Source organism: Poecilia reticulata, linkage group LG23 (genome assembly GCF_000633615.1).
Source record: "Poecilia reticulata strain Guanapo linkage group LG23, Guppy_female_1.0+MT, whole genome shotgun sequence".
NCBI lineage: Eukaryota > Metazoa > Chordata > Actinopteri > Cyprinodontiformes > Poeciliidae > Poecilia > Poecilia reticulata.
In genome coordinates, this window is record NC_024353.1 from 12,251,637 (window position 1) to 12,276,525 (window position 24,889).

Here is a 24,889-nt window from a genome sequence, read left to right on the forward strand (position 1 = left end):
TTAGCACCATAACACACTCCAAGTTCAATTAGCAGCTCATGAGACTGAAGATATTCTTTGTTGGTTTTAAATGACAATCATGAATTGTGGCATCAGTCACGTCTGCTCAAGAGTTTTGAATTGAAAACGACCTTCGCTGTAATGCTGCCAAGACACAGCAGTGTATTCTGGTAGCTTAGCTTGTAGCACGCCAGTTCCCAGTCCTACAAAAAACAAAAACAAGCTTCTGAAATGCTTATTTGAAACTTTAGTCTTATCCGGGCAGAAATAATAACTTGGCATCCTTTCCTGGTGGTTTGTTTTTCTGTTGGCAAAAACTGGACTGTCAATCTTAAATTTTCTGACGGTGAAAGACAAAGTGCCACTTGTTTGATTGAGTTCAGATCTCTGTTGTTGTTAGGTGTTAAAATATGCACATTTTTTTTGTCGGCTTCTTCAGGAAACTGTTAAAAGGATGACACCAACTCCGATAAAAAAAAAAACTTGACAACAAATGAGCGCCAGTGTTGTAAATTCCAATAAAGATTTCTTCACAAAAATGCTTTTTTAATCCTTTTGTCCATGCTTAACGTTTTCTTAAAATTTTTGTTGTTCGCCGTTACGTATTTTACTGCTACGGTTTTGTCTCATAAGACTGGTAGAAACCTCACTTGCAAATGATAAAGGCATGGATCTTCTTCACCTATAAATGGAAAAACAGTTGCGAAACAAACTCAAGAAAAGACAACTAAGCGACCTGTCTCTAATATGTATAGATTAAATGATCTAAACTGAAAAAGACACTCGAGAGAGAGCAGGCTATATTTTTAGTTGATGTCCACATCAGCTGAACTTTCATCAGTCCCCTTCGCTACAGAGCTTATAGAAGGGATTAGAGTAGGTATGGTACTTTCCACTGATGTTACACCACTGCGGTTCCACAGAGACAAGACACGCAAAAGCTTTTATAGGCACAACATCAGGGTTTTGACTTGATGTAAGCATGCAGCTGGGTAATTTGAATAATGTTATTACATAACAACCTACTTTTCTACTTTGGGTAATGGCTTTTTTTTTTTTTTTTTCAGACCTGATATTGTGAAACATTTTTGTCTAAAGCAGATGGATGTATGCGCATTTCATAATGTAAAAGGGCTATCAATTTATGGGATAAAAAAAAAAGTATTTGTTTCTGGCTGCATTTGATCTGAGTCACATGTTTGAAATTCTTTGTACCCGTCGCAATAATCGACGGAAAAAAATCTTGCGTGACATTAATCAAACCCGACCAGCTGTTTTCATGTTCCCTCTGGTAATTGTGATTTATCTTCGGTAAACAGCTCAAGTGCTTTCAAATGCCTCCTTGCTCTCATCCCGATATAGCTCCTTCAATAATCGGATTCCACGATCAGAGTCGAGCCTTGTCACATAAAATCCCAACAAAACTTAATTTAGTGTCTTAATCTATGCGACTTTCAACCGAGTGTAGACAGAAATCTGGGGTAATAAGTGACATTTTATTATCATTTCAATCCACTTCTCAACTTTATGACATAGATTGTAAAAATCAGTCTGCAGAAAACGTTGCATGGTTGAATTGTTATGTTACCCAGTGTTTTTTGACCTCTAGGCAGCAAATGCTATGTGGAATACCCAAAGAGAGTTGAGTATTAGGTCAGCTATTAATGAAATGACCATTTGACACAAGAACGGCACAATGGTCTCCAGCATTGAATAGACAGAAAAGTCAGGGGGGCCATGAGTTTATGGCTGACGGTCTTGACAGGCTCTGTGATGTCGTGCGGTTTGGTGACATTTTAAAATGTTTAAGGATGTGGTTTAAAGAACGACGCTGAAATTCTTATGGGAACAATAAAACTTCTGTACATTTCTCGAAGCGATTCTTTATGGCAGCAACGCAGTTGGTGAAAGTCTGAGTTTTATGGAAGAATATGGAAAGACTTCCCCCCCCCACCCGTCTTGCAAAATATTACAAATCACTCTGGTTCTTGCAGAGCAGGACGACCCTGCAGTGTAACTTTTGGACTTTGTCTTACCTTCAGAAAACAACATTAGCAGCTGCACGTTTGATGTAAAGATAGCACTGCTGTGCAGTCAAGGAGACGGAGACTTTTTTCCAAGACAAACGGAGGCCCCGGCTTAGAACGGCTGATAAAGGAAGTGCGTGTCTCTTTCTAATCCACCACTAATCTCAAATTCTCGCGGTCTCCCCTTCCAAAGTTTTTACCTCGCCATCTTTGTGTCCCATAGCGTCCTAGTTTATAAAGACTTTTACGTTACAGTGAACTTGCGAGATTAATCTCAACACCTAAAGGCAATTCATATTCTAACACCTAAACCTTAAAATAAATCTAACAGAATCCTTCTCGGTTTACTTTTGACTTTCTGTAAAGTAAGCTTAAGCTAGCTCATTTCTATGCTCATTAAAAATTAATGAAAACGCCGAGTAAGGATGTACTAATGACGTGAATATTGGATTTTAGCCATTTTAATGAAGAATACATTTATTCTCCACCAGTCTAAAAAAATTATATATACACATTTTACAGAACATTTTTCTTCCTTAGCAGTTATTTGAAATCATCCGTCAGTGTTTTCCCTGCTAAGTGTCACGCAATACGTTCGCATCTTTCTCTAATTTTCTGTATGAAGGAACTCTAAAACTTTACTCAATATTACAGATAAAGTCTAAACAATATATTTTAGGTCTGGACCTAAAAATATATTGTTTATATATTTGTTAAAGTTAAAAATGAACACATTTACCTGTACGCACGTGTTTCACTGTTTCCACCCATCGTCTTTAGGTTACTGCTGCTCACGAGATGCTGCTGGGAATACTGGCGTCATCACTGACGTCAGAGTGAGTTTGTTGCTTTTTTATTTCACTTCGCTTGTTCGGTTTTGCAACTTGTTCAGAGAAAGTGCGCAAAAAACACGAGTGGGTGTGTTGTCGACGTCTATGAGAGGTTGTGTGCATCAGCGGCTCCTCACCAGCAGGCTGACTCACTCAGACTGAAAAAATAAAAATAAAAAATAAAAAAATAATCCGCCTGTGTGCGCTTCTTCCTATACGTCTTTGTCACAGCTTGTCCCCCCTTTTCCCCGCCTTGAATAAAACTCACCCAGTAACCAAAGAAGACACGAGCAACACGACTGCTGCAGGTAAGTAAATGGATATATTTAGAAACGAACACATATTTCAACCAAAAATAATACACACACATCATATTTACAGTCTTACATGAAAATAGACATTTAGAAAATGTCAGTAAACAAGAATAAGAAAACTCATGTCACTTTCTACTGTGAGTGAAAGCTAAAGCAAGACATTTTGCTTTTTTTTTTTTTTTTTTGTCACACTTTAATGATTAAGATCATCAGACTAAAATAGCCGGAGTAGATACAAAATGCTGCTTTCAAAACTGGAATAAAATTGATTGAGGGTAAAAACACCTTCAAAAAAGTTAAAATTTACTCATCACCAGGGCCGGTCCAAGCCTTTTTGGAGCCCTAAGCAGCTTTTTCTGGGGGGCCCCATACCAGCATGTCAACACCAGATGATTTATAATCCCTAAACTACTCTATGTGTGTAAAATACCTGCTATCATTAGCATCATTTGTTATTAACGTACAATATACCAGTACTATTATGACTATTGCTATCAAACTTACAGGAGTAACAAATTTAAAAAAAAAAAACAAAAAAAACATTTGGGTTTTAAAATGCAGAGAGTGGTATTTAAATGTGACTTTTTATTTTAATTATTTTGAAAGTAACATCAACTGATAAATACTAAATTTAATGTCCTATATTTCCCAAAAGTGGCAGCAGCCAACAGGAAGAGATTAATCATTATTATCTACAAGTTTGCATTATTCAATGTTATTTTTAAATATATTTTTTCCTATCATGCTAGTTTATTGCTCTTGGGTGCCCCCTGGTGACGTGGAGGCCATAGGCTCTTAGACTCTTAGAGATAGGTAATTCTTCTAACAAACTGAAGTTTGCTAATAGGTGTTAAAATCTGCATTTGGAAACTGCATTCTGTATTTACTCAGGATACTTGTGTTTGATCTTAAAATTTGTTTGATGATCTGACACAATTAGGAATTAATTTTAGCAAAAGGGGATGGGGGGACTGTATCTTTAAATATCAAAATATAGTTCAGAATTTTGAGTGCAAATTTCCAGTACACCTTCCCGTTTTCACAGAGTAAGAAATCCAATTTGTCTCCATCGCCGTCGTCATTGTCGCCGCCATTATCTCGCAGGGCCAATCTCTTCGTTCCTTATCGTAGATGATGTGGAACTTCCACCTGGAAAATCACGGATTGTGTTAAGAGGACAAAAATGAGACAAAGAGCAGCAAAAAGGGTCAAACAGCAGCAGCCTGGACTGTTTTCAGGCATGCTAATGCGACGAAGCGTCGAGCCCGTTGTTATCGAAGCGCCACAGAACAGTTTCTATAAATACCGGCGCTGAGTGGATGGAATCTGCCAGCTACAGCCAGAGACCCCATTATCTGAGGGCACAGATGATTTTCCACAACAATGTAACAAGCCAACACTCAAATCTCCACTTACTAGGTAGATGAAAATAGGGGAAACTCTGAATAATACGGGCTTTTAGTTTCATTATTTGTCCTGCCATCTATGTTTTCCATTCCTCTATTATGGACGCCAGCTTATCATCCACTTCAGGGAAAAAAAAAAGAAAAAAAAAAAGCAGGCTGACTGACTTTATCTTTGTCAGTGTTCTCTGTCCTACACTGTCTGTAAATGTGAAAGCGATGTGCTCATACCAGAGCACGCTGGTGGCAAACAGCCTCTTTTGCCTACCTACTGCTGTCCAGAGACAGATCATACCACATCAGCCACCAGGATGACTCACACACCGCTGACTCTGTGTCATCCTCGTCTAAATTAAACTCCCTGCTTGTGCAGTTTGCCTTTTGGAGAGTTTGTCCGCTTCTGTTTTTCTCAACCGAATCCCCCCCCCACCCCCAAATGGGGAAGCAGTGTCATTTATCATGATTCCCCTTCTGCCTCTCACCCGTTTGAGGTTCCTGAGGCTGCTGCTGCGGATGGACTCCATTAGCTGATCGTGGGCGGACCTCATCGGCGTGGATGGCCTGCTGCCGCCCTCCTCCGCCCTCCTCTCGGCCGACACGGGCCTCAGGGCGTTCTTGAGCTCCTTCAGAATGCAGCCTGTCTCCCCCTTCGTCTCTTTCGCCTTGCTCTTTTTGCCCTTCTTCCCTTTGGCTTTGGTGACCTTCTTGCTGCCCGCCTCATGGGCCTTGATGACCTCCGCGATCATCCGCGTGGGCCTCTTCTTCTCCTGTTGCGGCGGGAGAAGCGGAGGAGGAGGCGGCGGAGGAGGTGGGGGCGGAGGTGGAGGAGGAGGAGGCAGCGGAGTCTGTTTTTTAGCCGTTAGTTTGGGTGAGGACCAAGGTGAGGCTCTGGGCGAAGAGTAGGGCGACGAACTGGGTGTTCCTCTCTTGAGAAAAGAAAATGCACACATAGTGAAAACAGAATTGAAGATGGAAACCAGTTTATGTGAGGTACATCTTATTAAAGGCAGCGACACACACCCTATGGTATCCGATGTTTTGGACAAATTTCAGTCCTCTAATTGAGACTTTAGAAAAGGCTTTGGTCAAAACATTTATGACGCAATTTACCTTAAGTGAATTGAGTCCAATGTGGCTTTGGGGTTATCCAATCGGGGGGAAATTTCCAACAACCTGGGCCAGATAAAATCCTTTCCAGTGAACCCTCGGACCGGTTTGAACAGCTGTTTGTGAGCTAAGAAATGAAGCGGTGCAAACTTCACTTCCAAAGAAACAGTCCAGAGAGGACATTTGGATTTTCTGAATCTAATGTGTCAAAAAGGGTTTCCCTCCATAGCACACCACTTTAGCTATATTCCTCTTTTCCAAACTTTTCTCACAGGTTTAAGTCGAGCAGAAAAGTTTCAGAGAGAGACACTGATGGACATGTGGTCAAACTCGACTTTAATCTGATGCGATAATCTACTAATCTAGACAACTACTCCAGATGTTATTGTTAGTGAATTGAACCGAATGAACCAGTTAGAGCTGATTGTGTTGTAAGTAATTGGCTGAAATGGAGTCGAAATGTTTAATGAATCAAACTATTCAAGTTATTTGAACAGTTTGAAGCGAAGTGATTACCAGCGCAGAGGTTCTTGGGTTTACAGCTCCGTCTTGCTGCTGCTGCCGTTGCTCCTGCAGCCGTCTCTGCCTCTGACGGTCCTGGTTCCTGGTCAGTATCCCAGTCATGCTCATCCTGGGACCGGGCAGGTTGAACTGGTAACCGAGCTTGATCAAAGTGTGGTTTTCCCTCAGGATCTTCACCATCTCCATCTCCACCTGCAGCAAGTCATTGCAACGATTCACATCGACTGTAACGGTAACCAGGGGGGGTTTCCGCTGACTTGGACCGAAACCAACCTGTCCTCCACACATGTGCCTCTGGTTGTGAAAGCGGAGCTCGGTCAAGGTGTTGTTGCCTGGAAGTGCTTGGACCAACGCCATCACTCCCTTCCCGCTCACGTAGTTGGACTCGATGTTCAGGCTGGTGATGGACGCGTTCTCCTTCAACATCTTAGCGATGGCCAGAGCGACGTGGTCGTCAGCCCGCGTGTTCGCAAGACTGAAGACTCGCACGTGGGTGTTGGCTCTTAGTGCTTCAGCAAATCGAATTAGAGTTTCCTGCAAAAGGGATTAGGAAGAAACAGGTAACCCAAACAGGTAACCCTCAAAGGTAACCCACTGTTACCTTTGAGGTTGCTCAGCAATTCAAAGAGTGAAAGTTTAGTGTCTGATTCTCTTTGTTACTGTTTGGCCAACCCATCGACTTTAAAAGATGAATGATAGGAGCCGAAAAACTCTCCCTTCCAAACTGAAATGGTTTATGAATATATGTTTTGATCCGACTTCAGTCTGGGCTTATTAGATTGAAACTTATGACAAGAAATCATGCAATGAAGACAGAAAAAAAATATGTTTTTCATTCATGATAAATACTTGCTTGTCTGTTATTTCACATTGCCAGGGATAACTGAGTTTTAAGATGTGAAACTAGTATTTTTAAACAATTGTATTTCTAAAGAACTAAAATAAATTAGTCATCTTTCAGCTACAAGATGCCCTGTGATTGTCTGTTTTATTAGTTGGAACTCAAAACAACACTTTGAATGAATTAAAAAAAGTTTTGTGTTATATGATAAAGTTTCTATCTCCATAGAAACAAAGAAAATGGGAATTAGGAATGTTTCGAAACATTTGCATGGAAAGGCTGATTCCCTCAAATGAGGAAAAACTAGATAAATAAAACACGTTGTTACCTGTGTGATGTCGTCAATGTTGTTCAGATTCACCTCAGTGAGTTCGGAGTCGTCGTTATGAGCTCGTTGCAACGCGTCATCAACAACTGTAGGGTTTCTACTGGCGTTTAGGTCCACTGGAGGCCTCATAGGCTCCGCCTTTTGAGGCCTCAATAGTGTCGGTCTGACTGCATCCACTGAGTCTCTCAAGGGTTCAGGTTTTGCTACATTGTCTTGTTTGTCTTCATCCGTTTCAGCGTCATCGTCATCTTCTTCTGTTACAGGCTCCTCTTCCTCACTTTCTTCCTCTTCTTCTTCACTGTCTTCCTCTTTGTGATCTTCCCCCTTTGAATTTTCTGACCTTTTGCTTTCCTTTTCGCTCTCGTCATTTTTTTCTTCCTCCTCTTCACTGCTTTCTTCTGTCAGACACTCGTCTTCTTGTTCGTCATCCTGTGTTTTGAGAACATCATGAATATGGACGATCTTTAGGTTCAACAAGCACAGCTCTTATAGTACAGAGGGAAAAAATGGTTGCAACTCCCAATTTTAGCACTGTACTCAGTGTTTTGGTATTTTTTCACAAGCTTGACTGATGTGAATGTATGAGGACTGTGCTGACAGAACCGGTTACAATAGGATGGTTTAATTAAATTTTATGGGATGTTGATATTTGTGTAGTAAAACATGTAATAGATAAATAAGTAATGCGGAAAAAAAATAGATTTTTAAAAAGTTGCCAACCCCTGATTTGGAAGATTTGCAATAAAAAACAAAAAAACCTTAACCTCCTGGCTGATATACTGAAATGTCCCTTTTATATTTTCACAAAATGTTGACTCTGCAAACTGTAATTTCATTTCTCAGGCTAGTGTTCGCTTCTTCATTCCTGAATGGCATTTCAGCAGAAGTCAGCCCTGGAATGATGACCAAATAGTCCAAATCAAGCAAATCTCTAAGGTGGTTGATCACTTTTCTGCACATTTCTTCTTCTTACCAGTTTGGGGCTCCCTCCTGCTATCTCGTTTTCCAAAAGTTTACGGGTCTCGTTCTCCCAGTACTTTATGAGGGCCTCTCTGCTGAAAGTACCCGTTGGGGTTTTGTCTGTCTGGTCTCTCTGTCTGAGTCCGATGGGCACGTTGGCGTCAGGGTCGATGTCGACCAGCTCCTTCTCCAACTCGGCCAACTCCTCCGGGCTGAGCGACGCCAAGAGCTCGTCCTCGTCGACGTCCTCGTACTTACTCAGCTCTCGGCGATACCCGAAAAAACTCATGGCCAAAGCCTGAGAAGCACTGACCTGTAAGTTATTAAACTGTCAGAGTGTTAACTGGGCTCCCAAACTGAAGGAGTTTTGATAAAGAAAGTCAATTAAAACTTAAGGTCCACCAAAAGGCCTTGAGATCTATAAAGATCTCCGCAAAGTTAGATTAAAAACTCAGTCGAATCATGCCGTTACAATGCGACCAGTCAAAACGTTTCCCTCCTGCTCCAGTCTGAACTGGATTCCTCCTGGCCGACCGACTTTATGTAAGGGTGTGTGTTCATGTGTGTGTGTGTCCGTGTCCTCTCCTTTTCTAATCTCGCCAGCTGCTGTTTAGGCTTTAAGAGGGAACGTACCGGCGAGTAGGCCCCATGATGCAGCGTCTTTTTTTGGGAGTCGCTACCCAGATAGGCAGAGCTACAAAAAGCCTGTGAGGTCAGAGGCTCCGTGGCCTGTCATTGTAGCAGTCAGTCACTGGGACCTGAGCGGCTTTGTTCACGGCCAAAAAAAGACTGAGCTTCATCGAAGAAGCAGAACGAAAAGGAGAAATGTTTAATTAATCCGGCGCGTTTTGGCGAATGACTCCTTAAAAAGATTAAATATTTAATTTTGCTTGATTTGGGAGTCACCGTTCAAAAGTATACATGTTAAACACTGAGCATTATTAGCAACCGTGAGCATACAACAATAACATGTTCAAAAGGCAAATACTCTTCATCCTGTAGTATTATGTCGATGTGAAAAAGTGTTTGCCCCCTTACAGAATTCTTTTGGTTTAGCTTTTTTTTTGTCATGTTTAGGATAATTGAACACATTTTTTTTATTTCAAAGATTAAAAAAAGAAAAATGAAATATTAAATGGAGGTTTCAAACAAACTAACCAAACCAACCAGATACTATTTGGAAAAACTAAGTACTCTGCTTGTTCAATCATGAGTTAACTGTGATCAGTCACATTTTTTGGTTCAGTCTCACTAGTCAAACCAGAAAAATAAATAATAATAAAAAAAAAATAATAATCTAAACATAGGGGCAGCACAGTGGCGCAGTTGGTAGAGTTGTTGCCACCTTGCAGCAAGAAGGTTCTGTGTTCAATTCCTGGCCCCGGTCTTTCTGCATGGAGTTTGCATGTTCTCCCTGTGCATGCGTGGGTTTTCTCCAGGTACTCCGGTTTCCTCCCACAGTCCAAATACATGACTGTCAGGTTAATTGGCCTCTCCAAATTGTCCCTAGGTGTGAGTGTGTGTGCAGGGTTGTTTGTCCTGTGTGTCTCTGTGTTGCCCTGCAACAGACTGGCGACCTGTCCAGGGTGTACCCTGGACAGGTCACCTCGCCCGGAACGTTAGCTGGAGATGGGCACCAGTAACCCTCCCGACCCCACTAAGGGACAAGGGTGTAAAGAAAATGGATGGAGGAATGGATGGAATTTAAACATAATTTGTTTGACAACATAAAAAGGGTTAAAAGTTCTCAGAAAGCAACACATTAATCACCTGGTCTAGAAAAATTCAACAAGGAGACGAGGAGCCAAGTTTCTGACATTTGTTAAATGATTACAAAACCATTTCTGAGGTTCTTGTGAACCACTGGAACCAGCTGGTTCTGGATTCCTCTTCAGGTTTGCTCTCTGTGCAGGAAACCTGAGAACTGAAGGGTTAAGGTGGCCGAAGCGTCCGGAGCATCCAGTAGTATTTCTGGCTAATGCATCAGGGTTATCCAAACCACGATTGTTTCTGTTATTGTTTGAGTACTTCTAGATTAAAAGAGTAATTATCTAAGTTATTATTTGGAGATACATGCAACCAAAAAGTTCTGACAGTTCTAATGGATATTATTCTTCTTCATTAGTGTTATTCCATTATTTGCAGCTTCCATCAGCCCCAGTGATTGTTCACCTTCCCTCAGCTTTCCAGTTTGCTTTTTCTCACCTCTGCCTGTACTTTTCCTCTACTGTTCTCCGTTTGCTTCTGATTGGTTCTTCATTTCCTCCTCTGCCGCGGAACACAAGCTCTTTGGTTCTCGTTGTTTCTTACTGGATCTTTTGGTTGCCCCGCCCTACCGCCTGCTGCTCCTCTTCAGAGTTCCATTCTGTTCTTTTTGTGCTCCAGTTGTAAGTTTTTAAAATATAGATCAACACCTTAATCTTCAGATTTTGTATTATTTGTTTATAGAAAACCATTTGCAGACATTTCTTTGGCTAATTGGGTCAAAAACTTGATGTTTGGGGGTTTTTTTGGCACCAAAGGGTCATATTCAAAGAACTTTTCCTGAACTGGATGGTTTGAGGAACATTTGAAATAGGAGGGCTGATTGTTGAACTTTTAATAAAGTATATATATTTTTATTTACTGTGTGAGCAAAAGAAAGGAAAATATTGGTTGTGTAAAACAATACTTTTACTTTCTTATACATTCGGGTATGTAGTGAGAATAAAAGAAATGTGCTCCATAACAGCTTCACTGGCATTACAATGCATTCGCATAGGTTCTGCAAATTTGTCTCAAATTCTGTTGCACTTTTCTGCAGTTTATTTCATCTACTTCACTGTATTCTCTGGCTAATAGCTTTGCAGTCAACTGATTACTGATACGTGATTATCAGAATTACCAGACATCACTTATTTTATTTCTCATGCATGCATTTTTCATCCATCCCGCTTCTACTTCAGCAACTTTTACAACAATGTTATAAACAGTATAAATACAGGAAAGTGGAGATTTAGGTAAAAACTGTAGAGGTTTGACAAAAAAAAAAACTGCACAAAATGCACACATTTACAAAATTCCTAGCTTGTTGCTGCAGATCGGATCTTGTTGTCACTAGAGTCCCCCATACGGGTCGTCCGCCCTGTAGGTCAGGTAGCCGATTAGTCTGGGAGGAAAAGGGGCAGCATCCATGGCCTCCGGGTCGTTCAGCGTCCTGACGTTCATTCTGCCCCTGATCACGAGTCGGCACAAGTGCTGCAGGGGGCGAGGTTCTCCTGGAGCGGAGACGGAGTCAATTAGTCTTCAGTTAACCAGGAAATCGAATCAACGTCACGTCGTGTTTACGGTCTTACCCAGCACGGCGGAAATCTCCTCCCACTCAGGAGTCCTCTCCAGGATGCGCTTCAGGTTGGAGCAGATGCTGATGTGGCTGACGTAGTCGAGAAGGATCCTTACGACGCTGCCTGCCAGATGGGCGAGCCACGACACGGAAACGAACTCGCAAAACTAAAAAAAGAGATCAGGAGTTTCCTTTAGCGTTAACTCGTACTCTCTCCACTACAGCAAGAGGAGGAAAGAATGCATGCGTGTCAGTTCTCACTGGAATGACATTCGGCTGACAGTAAATCTTGTAGGCCTGATTGTGGAGGTCAGTCCAGGTGCTGTCCAAGTCTTCGCTTTTATTATGGAAGCACTCAAAGCATCTGCAGGAAGGGAAAATATTTAAAAATGTAAACATCGTCATTCAAAATTAGGTTTAAATTGAGTTTTGATGATCAGTGGGTGTACGACGTGCTTGTGAGCCTGATAGCCGCTGTTGAGCAGCAATCGCAGCATGTCGTGGTCTCTGAGGCAGTAGTAGAGGGCAGTTGGGAACACGGTGTTGTTGATCACTCTGAAATAACAGTTCACCTCGGCTCCGTAGGACAGCAGCAGCTTCACCAACTCATACCTAGACAAGGCGGATCGGTTTTTCAGGGCAATCTGCGTTAATTGTACGTCAGACAAAACATGCCTCCTGCAAACCTCTCTGCCCGAATGGCAACCAAGATGCATCGCAGAGGATCCAGGTCTGTTCTCGCTCCAGCTTCCAGCAGGATCTCAGCACAGGTCACGTCACCATTGGAGACGGCAAAGTACAGAGGAGTCTTCCTCAGGTCGCCGTAGTTCTCTGTGAGATTGAAAAAGGTCAGCGAGTTAGTTCCAGGAAGTAGATCAAAATCTAAATTGTGAGTGTAAGTTGAATTTTTTTTTTTGGTACATGTGATTGCATGCATTAAACACTATAGGTTGAAAAGGTTGTAAAGTTAAAATTTTAGTTCTTCAGGTGGCGATTCGCGATGTAAGGTGGGAGGAAGAAACCGTTTTAGAGCAGTAGCATGAAGACTCAAGAAACCGGCACACAACCCAAAGATTTAAAAGCGTTACTTGTGGTGAACCCAGCGGAGAATGAGCACAAAAAACTGAAAATCAAAGTATTTCTGACCAGCATTCATTCTTATCCTGAGGCGCTCCCATTTCTGCAAATGGCTGTGTTATCAGAAAATGCTGTGAGTGAGCCCTTCACTGATTGTGTAAGTTAAGTCATTAAATCCATTAACAGAATCTAAAATCTTTCAGTTTGTAAGCAAAACTGATATTGAAAAACAGGTTGTTGCATTTGTTTGCTATGCAAACTTATTCATAGGCATATAGGCCTATATGAAAAACACTTTTGAGCAGATTATTGGAGTATTACTTTCAGAAACAGATTTCACACGTTTGAGGTGCACCTGATTAACTCTCATGTTAGTGACAGCAACTTTTTTCCATTTCATGTAAGCAGCTCAAACTTTAATGGATTTTATTTTTGGGGTTTTATGTGATATAGGCCGACACAAGGCAGTTGCGTAATTGTGAAAGGTGTGAAAAATGAAACGCACTTTAAAAGATTTTTTTTATTTTTTTTATGGATGGATGGAAAAAGGCCAGATGTATGAATTCTCAAGCAACAACGTCTTGGTAAAAGTTTGTGGCGCAAACGCACACACTTATACGGTCGCTCCTACCGGAGATGTGTTTATCTAGCTGTGTGTTGATGTCAAAACCATTCTGGATGAGGAGCTGGAGACATTCAGTCTGTCCCCCATCAGCAGCAGAGTGGACCGGGCTCTGGCCTGAGAGACGGATCGCTCTCTTTGTGGTGACAGGGATCAGAGTTCTTAGGACTCTGCAGAAGAGGGGGAAAAAAGAAGGCAGAAAAAAAAGAGGAATCAACAGAGTGAAAAACACCAAACAGGACAGAGGGAGCGGTCATTAATCTGTGGTTTTGAGTTGCAGTGTTTTTTAGGAACTGAGCCGAGAAACAGTGATAAACAAAGAACTCTTTGTGGGGAACTCTGTTGTGCAGAACTTTCACTCCATTGTTTGCTTGTTGTGATGCAAACAAATGGGGTAAGTGATTATGTTTAATGCAGAGCAATTTCTTTATTCCGAGAATCTGCTGCTGAACTGTTACGAGCCGAGAATAATTCCACTTCTAAGGCATCAGAATGACGCTTCATGTTTTGTCAAACGACCGGGCCGCGACTCACAGCGTGTGTCCTTCATACGCGGCCCTGTGGATGGGCAGCTGACAGGCGTAGCTGGCCACGTTTGGGTTGGCTCCGTGCTGCAGAAGGACCATGACACTGTCCAGGTTTCCTGACCCAGACGCGTCATACAGGACCGTGTCCCCATTGCTGGCTCGGGCGTTCACATCCCCCCCTAGTGGAGGGCCGAGGAAGTACAAAAACAGAGGGATTAGTTGGGGGAAATTAGGTAGGGTCAGATTACAGGCGGCCAAAAAAGGGACGAGTAAATAGATAAATGGTTGTGTTTTAATGTTTTACCGTGCTGTATAAGTATTTCTAGGGCTTCAGTCCGACCGTGCTCCGCTGCAATTCCCATAGCGGTCACGCCGTGACCGTCTCTGACGGTAACCTGGGCTCCGTGGCGAAGCAGCAGCATCAGAATAGCTGGACAACCCACCTGAAAAAAAAACGAGATGTGATGTTATCATAGGCATAGAAACTTTTTTCTTTCTTTTTTTATTTTTTTTTTTTTTATTTACAAGGGTAGATTTTATCTTGAATAAAGTGTTTTACAACTTCATAGCTAAGCTAATGAAAAAAAAAAAGAAACAATCTTGATTTGATGTCTTATACGTGATAAACTACACCCAAATTGAGTTTGATTTACTTTACAAGAAGGTTTGGGTGGCAGCTTTAAAACACCCTCCCACCTTCGCAGCCTCATGAGTCGCCGTCCACTTTGTGAGACACACCTGCTCCACAAAGGCCCCGCCCATGATGAGGGAATGAACGCCGTCATACGAGCTCTGTCTCACCGCTGCAACACGTGGAAAGCAGACGTGAGTAAGAAGCGTCTTGGCGAGGGGTCTCTTTTTTCACAAAACTGCTAAAAACGCAGTGAATTAATGACAACGATGAACTTTGGTGGCTGTAAATGACACGCCATCCTTAACAAATAAATACTGTTGGCATATTTGACACCTAAAAGGAACAGTTTGAAGGTTGTGGTTATGCTGTGGCGTGTGAGCAGTGAGTTTGTCTGCAGTAAATATTGGTTGGAGTGATACAATTTGGCTTATCGGTTCCACCCCACTGGCTCAACATGCCAGGCCACCTGTGAGGCGAGTGTGCGCCTTTTCTGGCTAGCGGTGTGATTGTGCTACCGAGGAGCAGAGGAGATTCATTCCTGCCGTTTGTGTTGTGCGGCGAGGCTCCGTGCCGCAGCAGCAGCTTCATGTTTTCCACCTGGTTGGCTTCTGCTGCCAGGGTCAGCGCCGTGTCCCCGTCCTTCGTCCGCTCTTCTAGCGTCGCGTCCATGGATGCCATCGCTGCAAGGGGTGACAAATAAATACAGTTTGGATGATGAGGATCTAACGCTGGGCTGAATCCCTCGATGCTCTTGTTACCCTGCAGCACCACATGCAGCATTTCTGTCTTTGGTAGAGCAGCTGCTGCATGCAGAGGAAGCCAGCCCCTGCTGTCGCTCTCTCTGAAGGCAGACGCGCAGCACGACAGTTCCTGCAGTGCAGCTACATCGCCTGCAGAGATACAGTATTAAAGAGTGTTAAATATCAGATTAATATATCATGGGGTGCAGATTGTGACCGGAATAGAGGAGGCGCTGAGGGAAGGCCTTCCGTTTTAGTGGGCACAGGGAAGCTTCTCAAGTTAATGAGAGGCTAAAATCACAAGTGTAAGAATTGGCCCAGTCAAAGTTCAGAGACCAATAAAGTTGAGAATGAGAATTTGTAATGTAAATTCCCAAAACCTGAAATCTAGGGCCATTTGTTGCACATTATTACTCGTATCTACATGGCGTGTATCACTTTACCTTTATCTATCGCCGTCATGATCTTCATAAAGTTTTCACTGTTTGGCTGTTTCCTGGTGAAACAAATGCAGGTTACATTTCCCGAAACACTCATGGCAGAGCGTGGCCCCAGACCTGACTTTTCGTGCATGATTTGACTTTTATTTGTAATTTTTTTTTTGCATACCAGTATGCTGGCACTGAACACCGCAGCTTGTAGGCATCTTGAATGCTCTCCAGAATGGCAAGCTCAATCAGCTCTTCATTAATGCCTTCCTGCTCAAGGTCGTCCATTTCTGCATAGCGGGGAAATGTGATAAGAAAGAGAGTTTGTAAAAATCTTAAGTATTTTGAGCTCACGTATGCCTGTAGTTTGCGTTCGTCTGCCCAGCTTTGGGAATGCAGCTTGTTAAAGGGTAACTGTATCACCACAGCTCATGCAGGATTGAGGGTCGAATGCAAACATGTTAGTGTCACGCAGTCGTATATAAAAACAAAGTCTTGCTTTATGCTATTTTAGCGATATCCGTCCCTCACCTGTCGGTGTGAGTGAGTGTCCTTGATGTCTCTAGTGTGTTGCCTCCATGTTTTTGTTTTGCAGGGTCCTCGGCGGTCTGCGTTATTATTAGAAGTGGCCTACTTTAACCGTCATGACTAAGCTCAGAGTGTGCTGTCTGTCATTTCTTTCACTTCTCCAGCAGCTGAAACTGCCGACATTCAAATCTAATCATTTCGCTGACATGTGGATGAAACCCACATGACAAGTTTGTGCAGCGAAGCCACACACTTTAATACGCCGAGCACAACGGATCTGTTGTTGGCGGGGGGGCGGGGGGGGGATTTCACTTTTTCTTTCCCTTTTTTTTTTTTTTTTTTAAGCTCGGAATATAATAAAGTCATACAAGCAAGACTAATATAGCTGATTAGTTTAACAACAATGTAGGTGTTTTTTTCTTTTTTCTTTTCCCCCTGCAGCTCCACAGCAGCTCCACAGTAAGAGCTGACTCCTTTCTGAGCAATTAGAAGTTATCTCTCTAAGTGAATTTATCTAACATGTCCTCTACCATCTACAGATGGTAGATGGTAGAGGACCATGGAGGAGTTTTCCCTCGCCATGGGAAAACTCCTGGAATCTGCTGCTGCAGCTTTCTCTGGATCTCACTCAGGAAACCTTCAACAGCCACACATATCCATTCAAAGACCCTCAACTTCACCCAAAAAAAGTTGGGTGTCATGAAACACTTGAACTGCTTAGCAGTCTTTGTCTTCTTTTGGGTTCGCTAATATAGTTTGTCACATTTTTTCTAAGGAAAGTTGGTGGATAAACCATACTTAAACTTAAATTTCAGTACTGATTATTAATTTGTCAAACATTAGAAGCCAGCCGTCTTTTATTCAGGGGAAAGATTACATCTTCGCAATGGATGAACGTTAAACAACCTCAGTCAACTTACAAGTCATTGTTAAATTGATTAGTGATTGAGATTGCTGGAGAAGTTCCTCGATATTTACAGAAGGCGTTTTAGGAAAATGGTAGAAATCATTTATCGTCTTTCTAAGGGCTGCTTTTCTGACGTCCTGCAACACCTAGCTGCGCCAACTTCCAGCAAAAGTTAGCGATTCAGCTGGCGACGCTTAAAAACCTTTATGCACTCCTGCTGACTGATATCAATGAGCATATTCCATGACTGAATCCATTAGCAGAGACACTGCCAGTCTACCATGGAGATGAATGAATGAATAATTCACCTGGCATTAGAGTCTTTGGAGTGTAGAGGAAACTACCGCCCTCCTGAGAAAACCTCGACAAGCAGACAAAGTGTGCCGTCCTCAGGAAATGAAGAGTTTGGTTTTCTAAATTGTTTGCTTTTCCTCATTTCCTGAATCTCTCCCTTGTGACAGCTATTGATTTGGTAATGGAAATCAATTACGGATAATGGCTTTTACATGGGTCCACTTATCAGGAGGAATCATGAGCTGGGGTTTGCGTTGCAAAACGTTCGCACGTGCACGCCCGAGACGCCCAGAATTTCTCCAGCGGATGAAAATGTAATAAACAAAAACATAACAAGTCTACGCGATTAAATAAAGCAAGAAATAACATTTTAATTACTCCCTGTTGTCCTGTTCTCACTTTTTTTTCTTTTTTTTCTTTTTTTTTTTTTACAAACAACAGCTTGGGGAATAACCCTGACATATTCCAAGTGAAATATTCTCGCAAGGAGAACAAGCACCCACTTCTCCCGATGACCAAATTGATACGTGGGAGTTTATGGAAAAGTCTCAGACGGCGTCAGAGCGTGACATAATGACTCAGCTTGTAGGCGGCCTCTCCGCCACGTCAAAAAAGAAAAAGAAAAAAAAGACCCCACCAGTTTGTCTGATGCGAGAGCAGACTGCTGGCCCATCCTCGGGTTTCACTACACATTTGGACATCATCGACACGCATGCAAACATGCACAGAGCTCCGAGTTCTTTCTGCAGACGCAAGAGACTGAATTTTATGAGGCGGATCTGAGAAACCTTGGACCCTTGCTCCATATGAGGAAGAAAGTAAGTCGATTCTTTCAACTTTTGCATGATTCTTAACATATTGTCTAACATTCTGCTGATGCTTGGTTTAAAAAAAAAAATCTCATTCCCTTTCACAGCTGTTTCAGCTACTGCTCATTTTTGAGGCTCAAAACGACAAAAACAGAAATTTAGTATTTTTAGTTTTGCAGAAACTGACACCTTCTTAAAAGAACGGGGCAGATAAATCAATGCAATTAATATTTTCCTACTGTAACTGAAAGCTTAAAGATGCATTCGTGAAAAATGGCAAATAATAAAGAATGTTTCTTTAAAAGATGATTTACTGTTCTGAGGGCTTCATGGTCGTGGCTCCACATTGTGCTGTAGCTGCAGCAAGAAAAGGGGCTGCAAAGCGAAAAGATTAAGAAATCTAATAAATGTCTTGAGGGGAAAAAAAAGTTTTTAAGCACTAATCCAAAACCAGAGGCTTTGACTTAGAGCTGCAATTAACTTTTTTTTTTGTTTCTGGGAATCAATTTAAAAAACAGAATTTAAATTATTATTATTATTATTATGTCTTAATTCATCTGTTGCATTGATTGCCTGAAGCTGTTTAGTCCACTAACAACAAAATGGAGGAAAATGTCAATTAGTCTGAAATATTGACCTTTTTGTTTAAAGATGCATTTAAAACTTTTAGAGGATTTACAAAGCGTGCTATCCATATAATATTTTCACAATAATGCTTTATTTTGTTTGCATAATTGACCAGTCCTTCAACTTTTTTTTTTTTTAAGAAAAGCATTAAAAAAACTGTAAAAAAAGAAGAAAAAAAAAGATGATTCAGTCCTGGTTTGAGCCTTTTAAATAATGCCATCTTCACACTTTCTATTGCCAAGAATCCCAAACAAAACTCTTTGTGGTTTCTTAAATAGAGTAAAGGCTTCCTGCATTTCAAACTGTATTTTAAAGATGGTATCCATTGGTAGATTTTATTAAGTACAAAGTTTTAAAAGTAAACTACAGAAAATAAAACTACAGAAAATTTTAGATTTAGAACCACAGAGTTCAAATGTATATGAAATTTCTTTAAAAAATAAAACAAAAAAACAACTCTCCTCAATAGCTCTTTACATTAGAGCTCTCTTACTACTGAGTGGAAATTTAAATTTAAAAAAATCACAAAACTGTCAGAGAATATGAAAAAATGTGTTTATACTCCTTGATGAAATGCCACCCTTGGTAAAGAGCCATATTGGCCATATTAAATACCACCATTCCCCTTAGCCAGGTCATATTCACTTTTTTTGTGTGTGTAAATATCTAAAAGCATGCTAATGGTGAACAAGTAGATCCAAAATATTGTTTGATATCTTCTGTCTCGGCTTTAGATCATCAGCACAACTTGTGTCCTCTTGGGTCTGTTTTCAAGTTTGCATCTCTGCTCTGGGAAATTTGGAACGCCAATAACTGATGATGTGAGCAAGCTGTCTGTATTGGTGAGATTATAATCCTCATATTGACAGCATCATTTATCCGATTGTGGTATTTTGTGTTTTGTTTCTGACCCTGACGCTGCTCTGTTCTGCCTTTCATTTCCACCGCAGAAGCAGAATATCCCCTCCGATTATGAGATTCCTGTCAGTTACGTTCCCAAAGAGGTGGTACGTACAACACATCGATGAGATGCAGAGAGAGTTGAATAAGGAATGGTGGATTTCATATCGACTAAGAAAGCCATTTGTTTGTCTACCTGGATCGCAGGCCGGCACGTGCTGGGTGGTTTTAAACATTTATCCTTTGGAGCGAAGTCTTGAAAAGCTGGCCAGCATGTTTGGTGCCATGTCGTCGAACAGAGACGACATCAACGTCTTCATCACGATGCTGAAGAGTTTACGCCTCACCTTTGACCACGAAGAGCTGGTGGGTAACGGGCAGCTCCACTCGATATGTGCTCTTTTCTTGAGTGCGCACATAAAATTTTACTTATTAGGTTACAGATAGGAAAAAAACAGAACATTGCAAAACAACTTCAGCTCTGAGGCAGGCACCGCAGGACGACTATGTGACTGTTTTGCACGTTTAATTGCATAAGTGAATTATTTCAGGATGGTTTGTTGACTGATTCCCCAGGAAACAGCGATGCAGGTCTTCCAGTGTCACTATCGAGAAAGGAGCTTGCTCTCCGGACTTTACTTTGACTACATCCAAGACCTCTTGCATGCAGCCACTCAAGGAACATCAAGTTTCTCTTGCAAGCCACAGCCATGCCTTAATCATCAGCAAACAGCAGGTACACCATTTAATTGCGCCTGGCAGTTTTATTCAAACGGATGCCTCGAAACCACAGAGGAGCAGAATTAGATAACACATATTGATCTAATGTCATGCAAAAAGTGTGATGTCATGCTTGTCCACTATCTTATTTCATATGTGTAAGCATATTCAATTACAGCTGCAATTATTCTCTTCTTGCAGAAGGTCAGGAGAAGAGTCGAAAATACAGATGGTTAAAGAGCAGCTCTGTGCTTTTAGTGCTAATCCCCTTCACAGCCTGTATTGTGCTGATAGTCTGGCAGGTAAGAAGACCTTGGAATTTCACCTTGCAAACCTTTGTGATTATAAAAGTATGAAGGGGACAATAAGTGTAACTCGTGTTATATTAAATTACAAGTGGGAAATAGAGATGAGAACTGAAAAAAACCAAGGAAAACAAACCTTTTGGTTGCTTAGAAGTTAAAACCGCCACAACAAATACTGAGCTTTGGAAAGTTTTTATCAAGAAAGCTCTTAAATGTTATTAAGCTTATGAATAACTATTGCCTTACATTTTCTCACAAAGTCAGGGAATACTGTTGGAAATGTTACCCTATACCAAGATGTTTAAGATGCTGTTGGTGCCTTAATTTTCAGATTTAACTCATATTGTCATTGTTTTTTACTTAAACTGCACTAAGATAACTCTCATCACTTCTGTTTCAAAATGCTTTTCAAACAATTTTGGCCACTTTTTGGAGGGAAATGACTGTGAGTGAATGCTAGCTAAATGCTAACAGTTGCTAGCATACTAGCAAATGTATGCTAGCAAATGCAATTAAGCACTATCATGATATATATTAACATTTTTTGGTAAAACTTTTCAATATTTAAAAAATGTGTTTGCTCATTAACAAAATATCCTTCCAATATTGGTACTACAAAGTGTTGATGTGATCGACATTGTTGGAAATATAACAAGAAAATGCCGTTAAGTCAAAATTCGGACGGGAAAGCTGGAGGTCACCCAGCAGCCCCAGTTTTTACTCATTAAAATTGTTTTGCATATAAATCCTAGAGAAGCATTATGTTGAACAACATTTATCTGTTAACATGTTCCTTTACTGTTTGAATACATAAAATTACTGTTGTCCTATTTTACTAGTCTCACAACAATTAGCAAAACCGTTCCCTTTTTTCCAACTTGAGCAATTTTCAGCTGTCATTTCCAGATCTAGGTTTAGACCATTATCCTTACCTTGTAGATACAATTAAGACTGATTATTTAATTAATGTACATACTCTCACTCACTCTCTCTCTCTCTCTCTCTCTCTATATATATATATATATATAGAAATTCTGAAGTTTTGAGTAGAAAACCACCTGCAAGCAGCATAAATCCACATGTACTTGAGAATCCTTCAGAAACACTCTGAGAAAAATCAGCAAAACGATGAATTGGTGAACACTGATCCACAAATAGGCAGGAGTCCACTGTAATTTCATTCAATTCTCAGTGAAGTACACACCAGCTATATGAGAAAACAAAAGACAGTTTGGACAGTTAGTTAAATACATGGAAGGATAGTAGTGAGATTTTGTTTTTTGCAGATAGATGGTGTGTAAAATTTTTATACTAGCTATGATTAAAAGGTTGTGGGAACTGCAATAATTACTAAGATTATCCTCATCTTTACACAACCTTCTTTTGTCTCCATGTGGCTACAGTTTTAAAGAACAAAATGTCGGCAAGCACCTTTGACCTGGAACACGATTATGTTAAGTGTGCGATAATTCTCAGATTTGACTCCCAACTTTCTGGGTAAATGGAGTCCAAGTTACAGACTGTTTAACCCTGGACCACAAAAGTGGTTAATTGCCTTTTTTGGTTTTCGAAGACAAAAAGCTTTCTTTAAGAGGAAATTCTGGACGCTGAATTTCCTCCCACATTGATTTTTATGTGTTTCTATCTCTTCGTTGGTCAGTCTAACAAATCCTGTGAGATTATCTGCCCACATTTCAGAGAGCATTTCCAAGAAGACGAGGCTTGTAAATTTGACTGCAGCTCATCAAATATTTAGATAGTATTTGGAGCCTTTTGTAATGTCATGGCCACTTTTATGATTATCTGCTAGCTCTGCTGGTGTTTACTTGTGTTTGTTAGTTTCTTTTATAATCATTTCTTCTTTTTTTTTTTTTTCCCTGTAGGTTAAGTCTGGGAGGAACTTAATAGCGTGCAACACTTCAAACGGCCAAACCGCATCTCCTGACATGATCCCAACTGTGTCTGTCTCCATCCCACTTCAAACGCTCACCCACGCCGATGACAGCCAGCCAACGGGGGAGGCAATCTCTGAACATGAGAGTGGATGAAGCGTGATAAAGCATAGAAAAATTAGTGTGGTCTGTCACTTTTCCTGGTCGAGCGCCAGAGGAACTGGAGGAGAGAGAGCTGAGCTGGTGTAAAGGGAAAGATGTGCTGGCAAAGTTCCCCCAGCTCTTGAGTCCGACACAAGAGTTATCCTCTCCGAAACTGGCTGCCAAAGTAAAAACATGATCTTGTTTTGGCTGGTGAATCACAGCTCTTTAGCTGCTCTGTTCTGTGAAGTTAAAAGCCACTTTAAAGCCATTCAAGGTGGCGTTGAGTCACATTTGGGAACTTATCATTGGGGCTTCACATCAGTACAATTCTCCACAGTTCAGAGAACCTTGTTGTTTTGAATTGGAGCAACACTCATGAAGTGAGTTGTCGAAGTGATGGTCCTTTCATTTCTATACAATCAAACACGAACTCCAAACTGCTCTTGTACTGATGTCTTTTGAAATCTTTTAAGGAGTTTATGAAAAAAAAAAGTCCATTCCTACAAAAGTTGTGTGAAAAAAATCCTAAAAGAACAGATACCTCTCTTGTTTTTGTTGTTGACATTGTTGTGATCTGTTATCCGTCACAAATTTTGGACCTACTAGTCACAAACAACACTCTGAGCAGTTCAACAAATGTCTGACTTTATGAATCAAAGATCTGACCAGATGGCAGATAGCCATGGCCAGAGGGCCTTTGAATCCGGTCATTGTGCGTCGAAGCCGTTACACAGTGAACTATTGCTGCTCCTCAGCCACTGCGAGTGTGCTGGGAGGTTTTTAATGCCTCAGTTTCAGAGTCAATCAGTTTCAGTCATGAGAGCATGACTCTCAAGAGTGTGAGTGCTCTTGTACTGTATGTGTCAGAGACCGGGAGCAAGAGACAGGACAGGACCAGCGAGGGAAAGTGAGGGAGATAGAGACAGACAAATAGATGAACGGATGAGCTCAGTGAAGAGCATAAGGAGGGATTGTTCTCGTCACAAAAGAGCAGGCCGTAGGCTGGAGGAAGTGCCAGTTACAAACATGACCAATGTCGACAGATCTCTATGAATCAACAGGCTAAGAATCTCCGCAGACCGCAGGCTATGTAGTTGGATTTGCAGGGACTGGTCAGCATTTCAATAACAGTTCAAATGATTTACTTCCAAAACAGGTCAATGACATGGCTTGTTCTATAGCGAAATATTTTGGATGAGGTTCAAACCCAGGAAAACTTTCACTATCTTCTCAGTGTACCATATTGTTGAATTTGATTTTTTTTTTTTATTGTCAAAAATGTGTGTTTATATTAAGTTATTTTGTAATGCTCTGAATGTCTTTCAAACGCTAATAAACTTTTTCCAACTGTTGAAACAACACATGTAAAAATATAAATCCGATCCCGTCGTTTCTCTTGATATTTAAAAAAAAAAATCAACTTGTTTTGGAAAACCTCCATGGTTTATAATGTAGAGTTTAATAGATTCTAGTTTAAAATGGTGTAATATTAGTGGTGCACCATTAGGTGGCGATAATGTTACCTTCAACTGCAGCAAAATTCAAAAGAGCAAGATCCTGGTCCTTTCTTTTTCCAAGCCTTGAGGTACCACAGTTTTACAACTACTGTCCAATGGTGGTTCTTAAGGAATTTGTATAAAAACAAAAAGAGGAAAAAGCATGAGAACCATTTTTATATCGGATTCTTGCTTGTATTGGGAAAGGTTTGAAATGCTGACTTGTGAAGAAGTCAGAACAGAACTGAAATTAAGTATCACATAGGAATTATGTAGTAACATAAACTATCCTGTGTGCAATTGTCTGTAAAATATTTATATAAGAGGGTTATTTTCCTCTTTGCATAATGTGTATTTTGTGCACCTGACCCAAAATTGCAACAGCAATAATTATCAACAGCTAAAGTCTCTATTCAAATCAAATAACCATGATGACAAACCAGGAAACCAGGATTGTTTAAAACAGGAGGAACAACAGACATAAAGAGTGTAAACACACCTTCTAAATGTGCTTTTTGCTTTGACATCTACATATTTTCACCAAAAAAAAAAACACACAATTTTTGTGAGAAACATTTAAATAGG

General features: G+C 40.9%; 3 protein-coding genes across 5 annotated transcripts; 1 reads left to right on the plus strand and 2 right to left on the minus strand.

Moving 5' to 3' along the window:
• Positions 1 to 3,160: 3,160 nt before the first annotated feature.
• Positions 3,161 to 8,904, minus strand: lmod2b (leiomodin 2 (cardiac) b). The gene is made up of 6 exons (XM_008400947.1): positions 8,346 to 8,904; positions 7,373 to 7,801; positions 6,477 to 6,737; positions 6,198 to 6,395; positions 5,057 to 5,500; positions 3,161 to 4,320 (listed from the first exon to the last, which is right to left on the minus strand). The coding sequence occupies exons 1-6, from the start codon at positions 8,619 to 8,621 to the stop codon at positions 4,294 to 4,296; spliced, it is 1,635 nt and encodes a 544-aa protein (XP_008399169.1). The 5' UTR covers positions 8,622 to 8,904; the 3' UTR covers positions 3,161 to 4,293.
• A 2,079-nt stretch (positions 8,905 to 10,983) lies between these two features.
• On the minus strand, positions 10,984 to 16,448 carry asb15b (ankyrin repeat and SOCS box containing 15b). 2 transcript variants are annotated; one of them, XM_017302669.1, is made up of 13 exons: positions 16,214 to 16,448; positions 15,864 to 15,972; positions 15,698 to 15,750; positions 15,057 to 15,404; positions 14,577 to 14,683; positions 14,185 to 14,323; positions 13,888 to 14,059; positions 13,363 to 13,523; positions 12,341 to 12,485; positions 12,111 to 12,266; positions 11,916 to 12,018; positions 11,668 to 11,821; positions 10,984 to 11,589 (listed from the first exon to the last, which is right to left on the minus strand). In XM_017302669.1, the coding sequence occupies exons 2-13, from the start codon at positions 15,968 to 15,970 to the stop codon at positions 11,429 to 11,431; spliced, it is 1,806 nt and encodes a 601-aa protein (XP_017158158.1). In that variant the 5' UTR covers positions 15,971 to 15,972; positions 16,214 to 16,448; the 3' UTR covers positions 10,984 to 11,428. The 2 variants fall into 2 exon arrangements, with proteins under 2 accessions (XP_017158158.1, XP_017158157.1); XM_017302668.1 differs by having other exon boundaries at positions 15,030 to 15,404; positions 16,214 to 16,447.
• On the plus strand, positions 14,616 to 24,160 carry LOC103459420 (uncharacterized). Of its 2 annotated transcripts, none has more exons than XM_008400945.1 (8): positions 14,616 to 14,705; positions 17,853 to 18,229; positions 19,582 to 19,689; positions 19,798 to 19,854; positions 19,955 to 20,113; positions 20,324 to 20,483; positions 20,669 to 20,769; positions 22,656 to 24,160. In XM_008400945.1, the coding sequence occupies exons 2-8, from the start codon at positions 18,218 to 18,220 to the stop codon at positions 22,818 to 22,820; spliced, it is 762 nt and encodes a 253-aa protein (XP_008399167.1). In that variant the 5' UTR covers positions 14,616 to 14,705; positions 17,853 to 18,217; the 3' UTR covers positions 22,821 to 24,160. The 2 variants fall into 2 exon arrangements, with proteins under 2 accessions (XP_008399167.1, XP_008399168.1); XM_008400946.1 differs by having other exon boundaries at positions 19,582 to 19,668.
• Positions 24,161 to 24,889: the final 729 nt, after the last annotated feature.

What these genes read in the sequence shown, in the direction of transcription:
- asb15b (XM_017302668.1), bottom strand. Translation starts at nt 15,970, where the DNA reads ATGGACGACCTTGAGCAGGAAGGCATTAATGAAGAGCTGATTGAGCTT. An exon ending in CGACTCATGAGGCTGCGAAG is followed by an intron (nt 14,324 to 14,576) that starts GTGGGAGGGTGT and finishes TTTTTTTTTCAG; the next exon opens with GTGGGTTGTCCAGCTATTCT. An exon ending in GCTAGATAAACACATCTCCG is followed by an intron (nt 12,486 to 13,362) that starts GTAGGAGCGACC and finishes TCAATCTCACAG; the next exon opens with AGAACTACGGCGACCTGAGG.
- LOC103459420 (XM_008400945.1), top strand. An exon ending in TGAGCAAGCTGTCTGTATTG is followed by an intron (nt 19,690 to 19,797) that starts GTGAGATTATAA and finishes TTTCCACCGCAG; the next exon opens with AAGCAGAATATCCCCTCCGA. An exon ending in TAATCATCAGCAAACAGCAG is followed by an intron (nt 20,484 to 20,668) that starts GTACACCATTTA and finishes CTCTTCTTGCAG; the next exon opens with AAGGTCAGGAGAAGAGTCGA.
- lmod2b (XM_008400947.1), bottom strand. Translation starts at nt 8,621, where the DNA reads ATGAGTTTTTTCGGGTATCGCCGAGAGCTGAGTAAGTACGAGGACGTC. An exon ending in ACCCAAGAACCTCTGCGCTG is followed by an intron (nt 5,501 to 6,197) that starts GTAATCACTTCG and finishes TCTTTTCTCAAG; the next exon opens with AGAGGAACACCCAGTTCGTC. An exon ending in GCCTCAGGAACCTCAAACGG is followed by an intron (nt 4,321 to 5,056) that starts GTGAGAGGCAGA and finishes GTGATTTTCCAG; the next exon opens with GTGGAAGTTCCACATCATCT.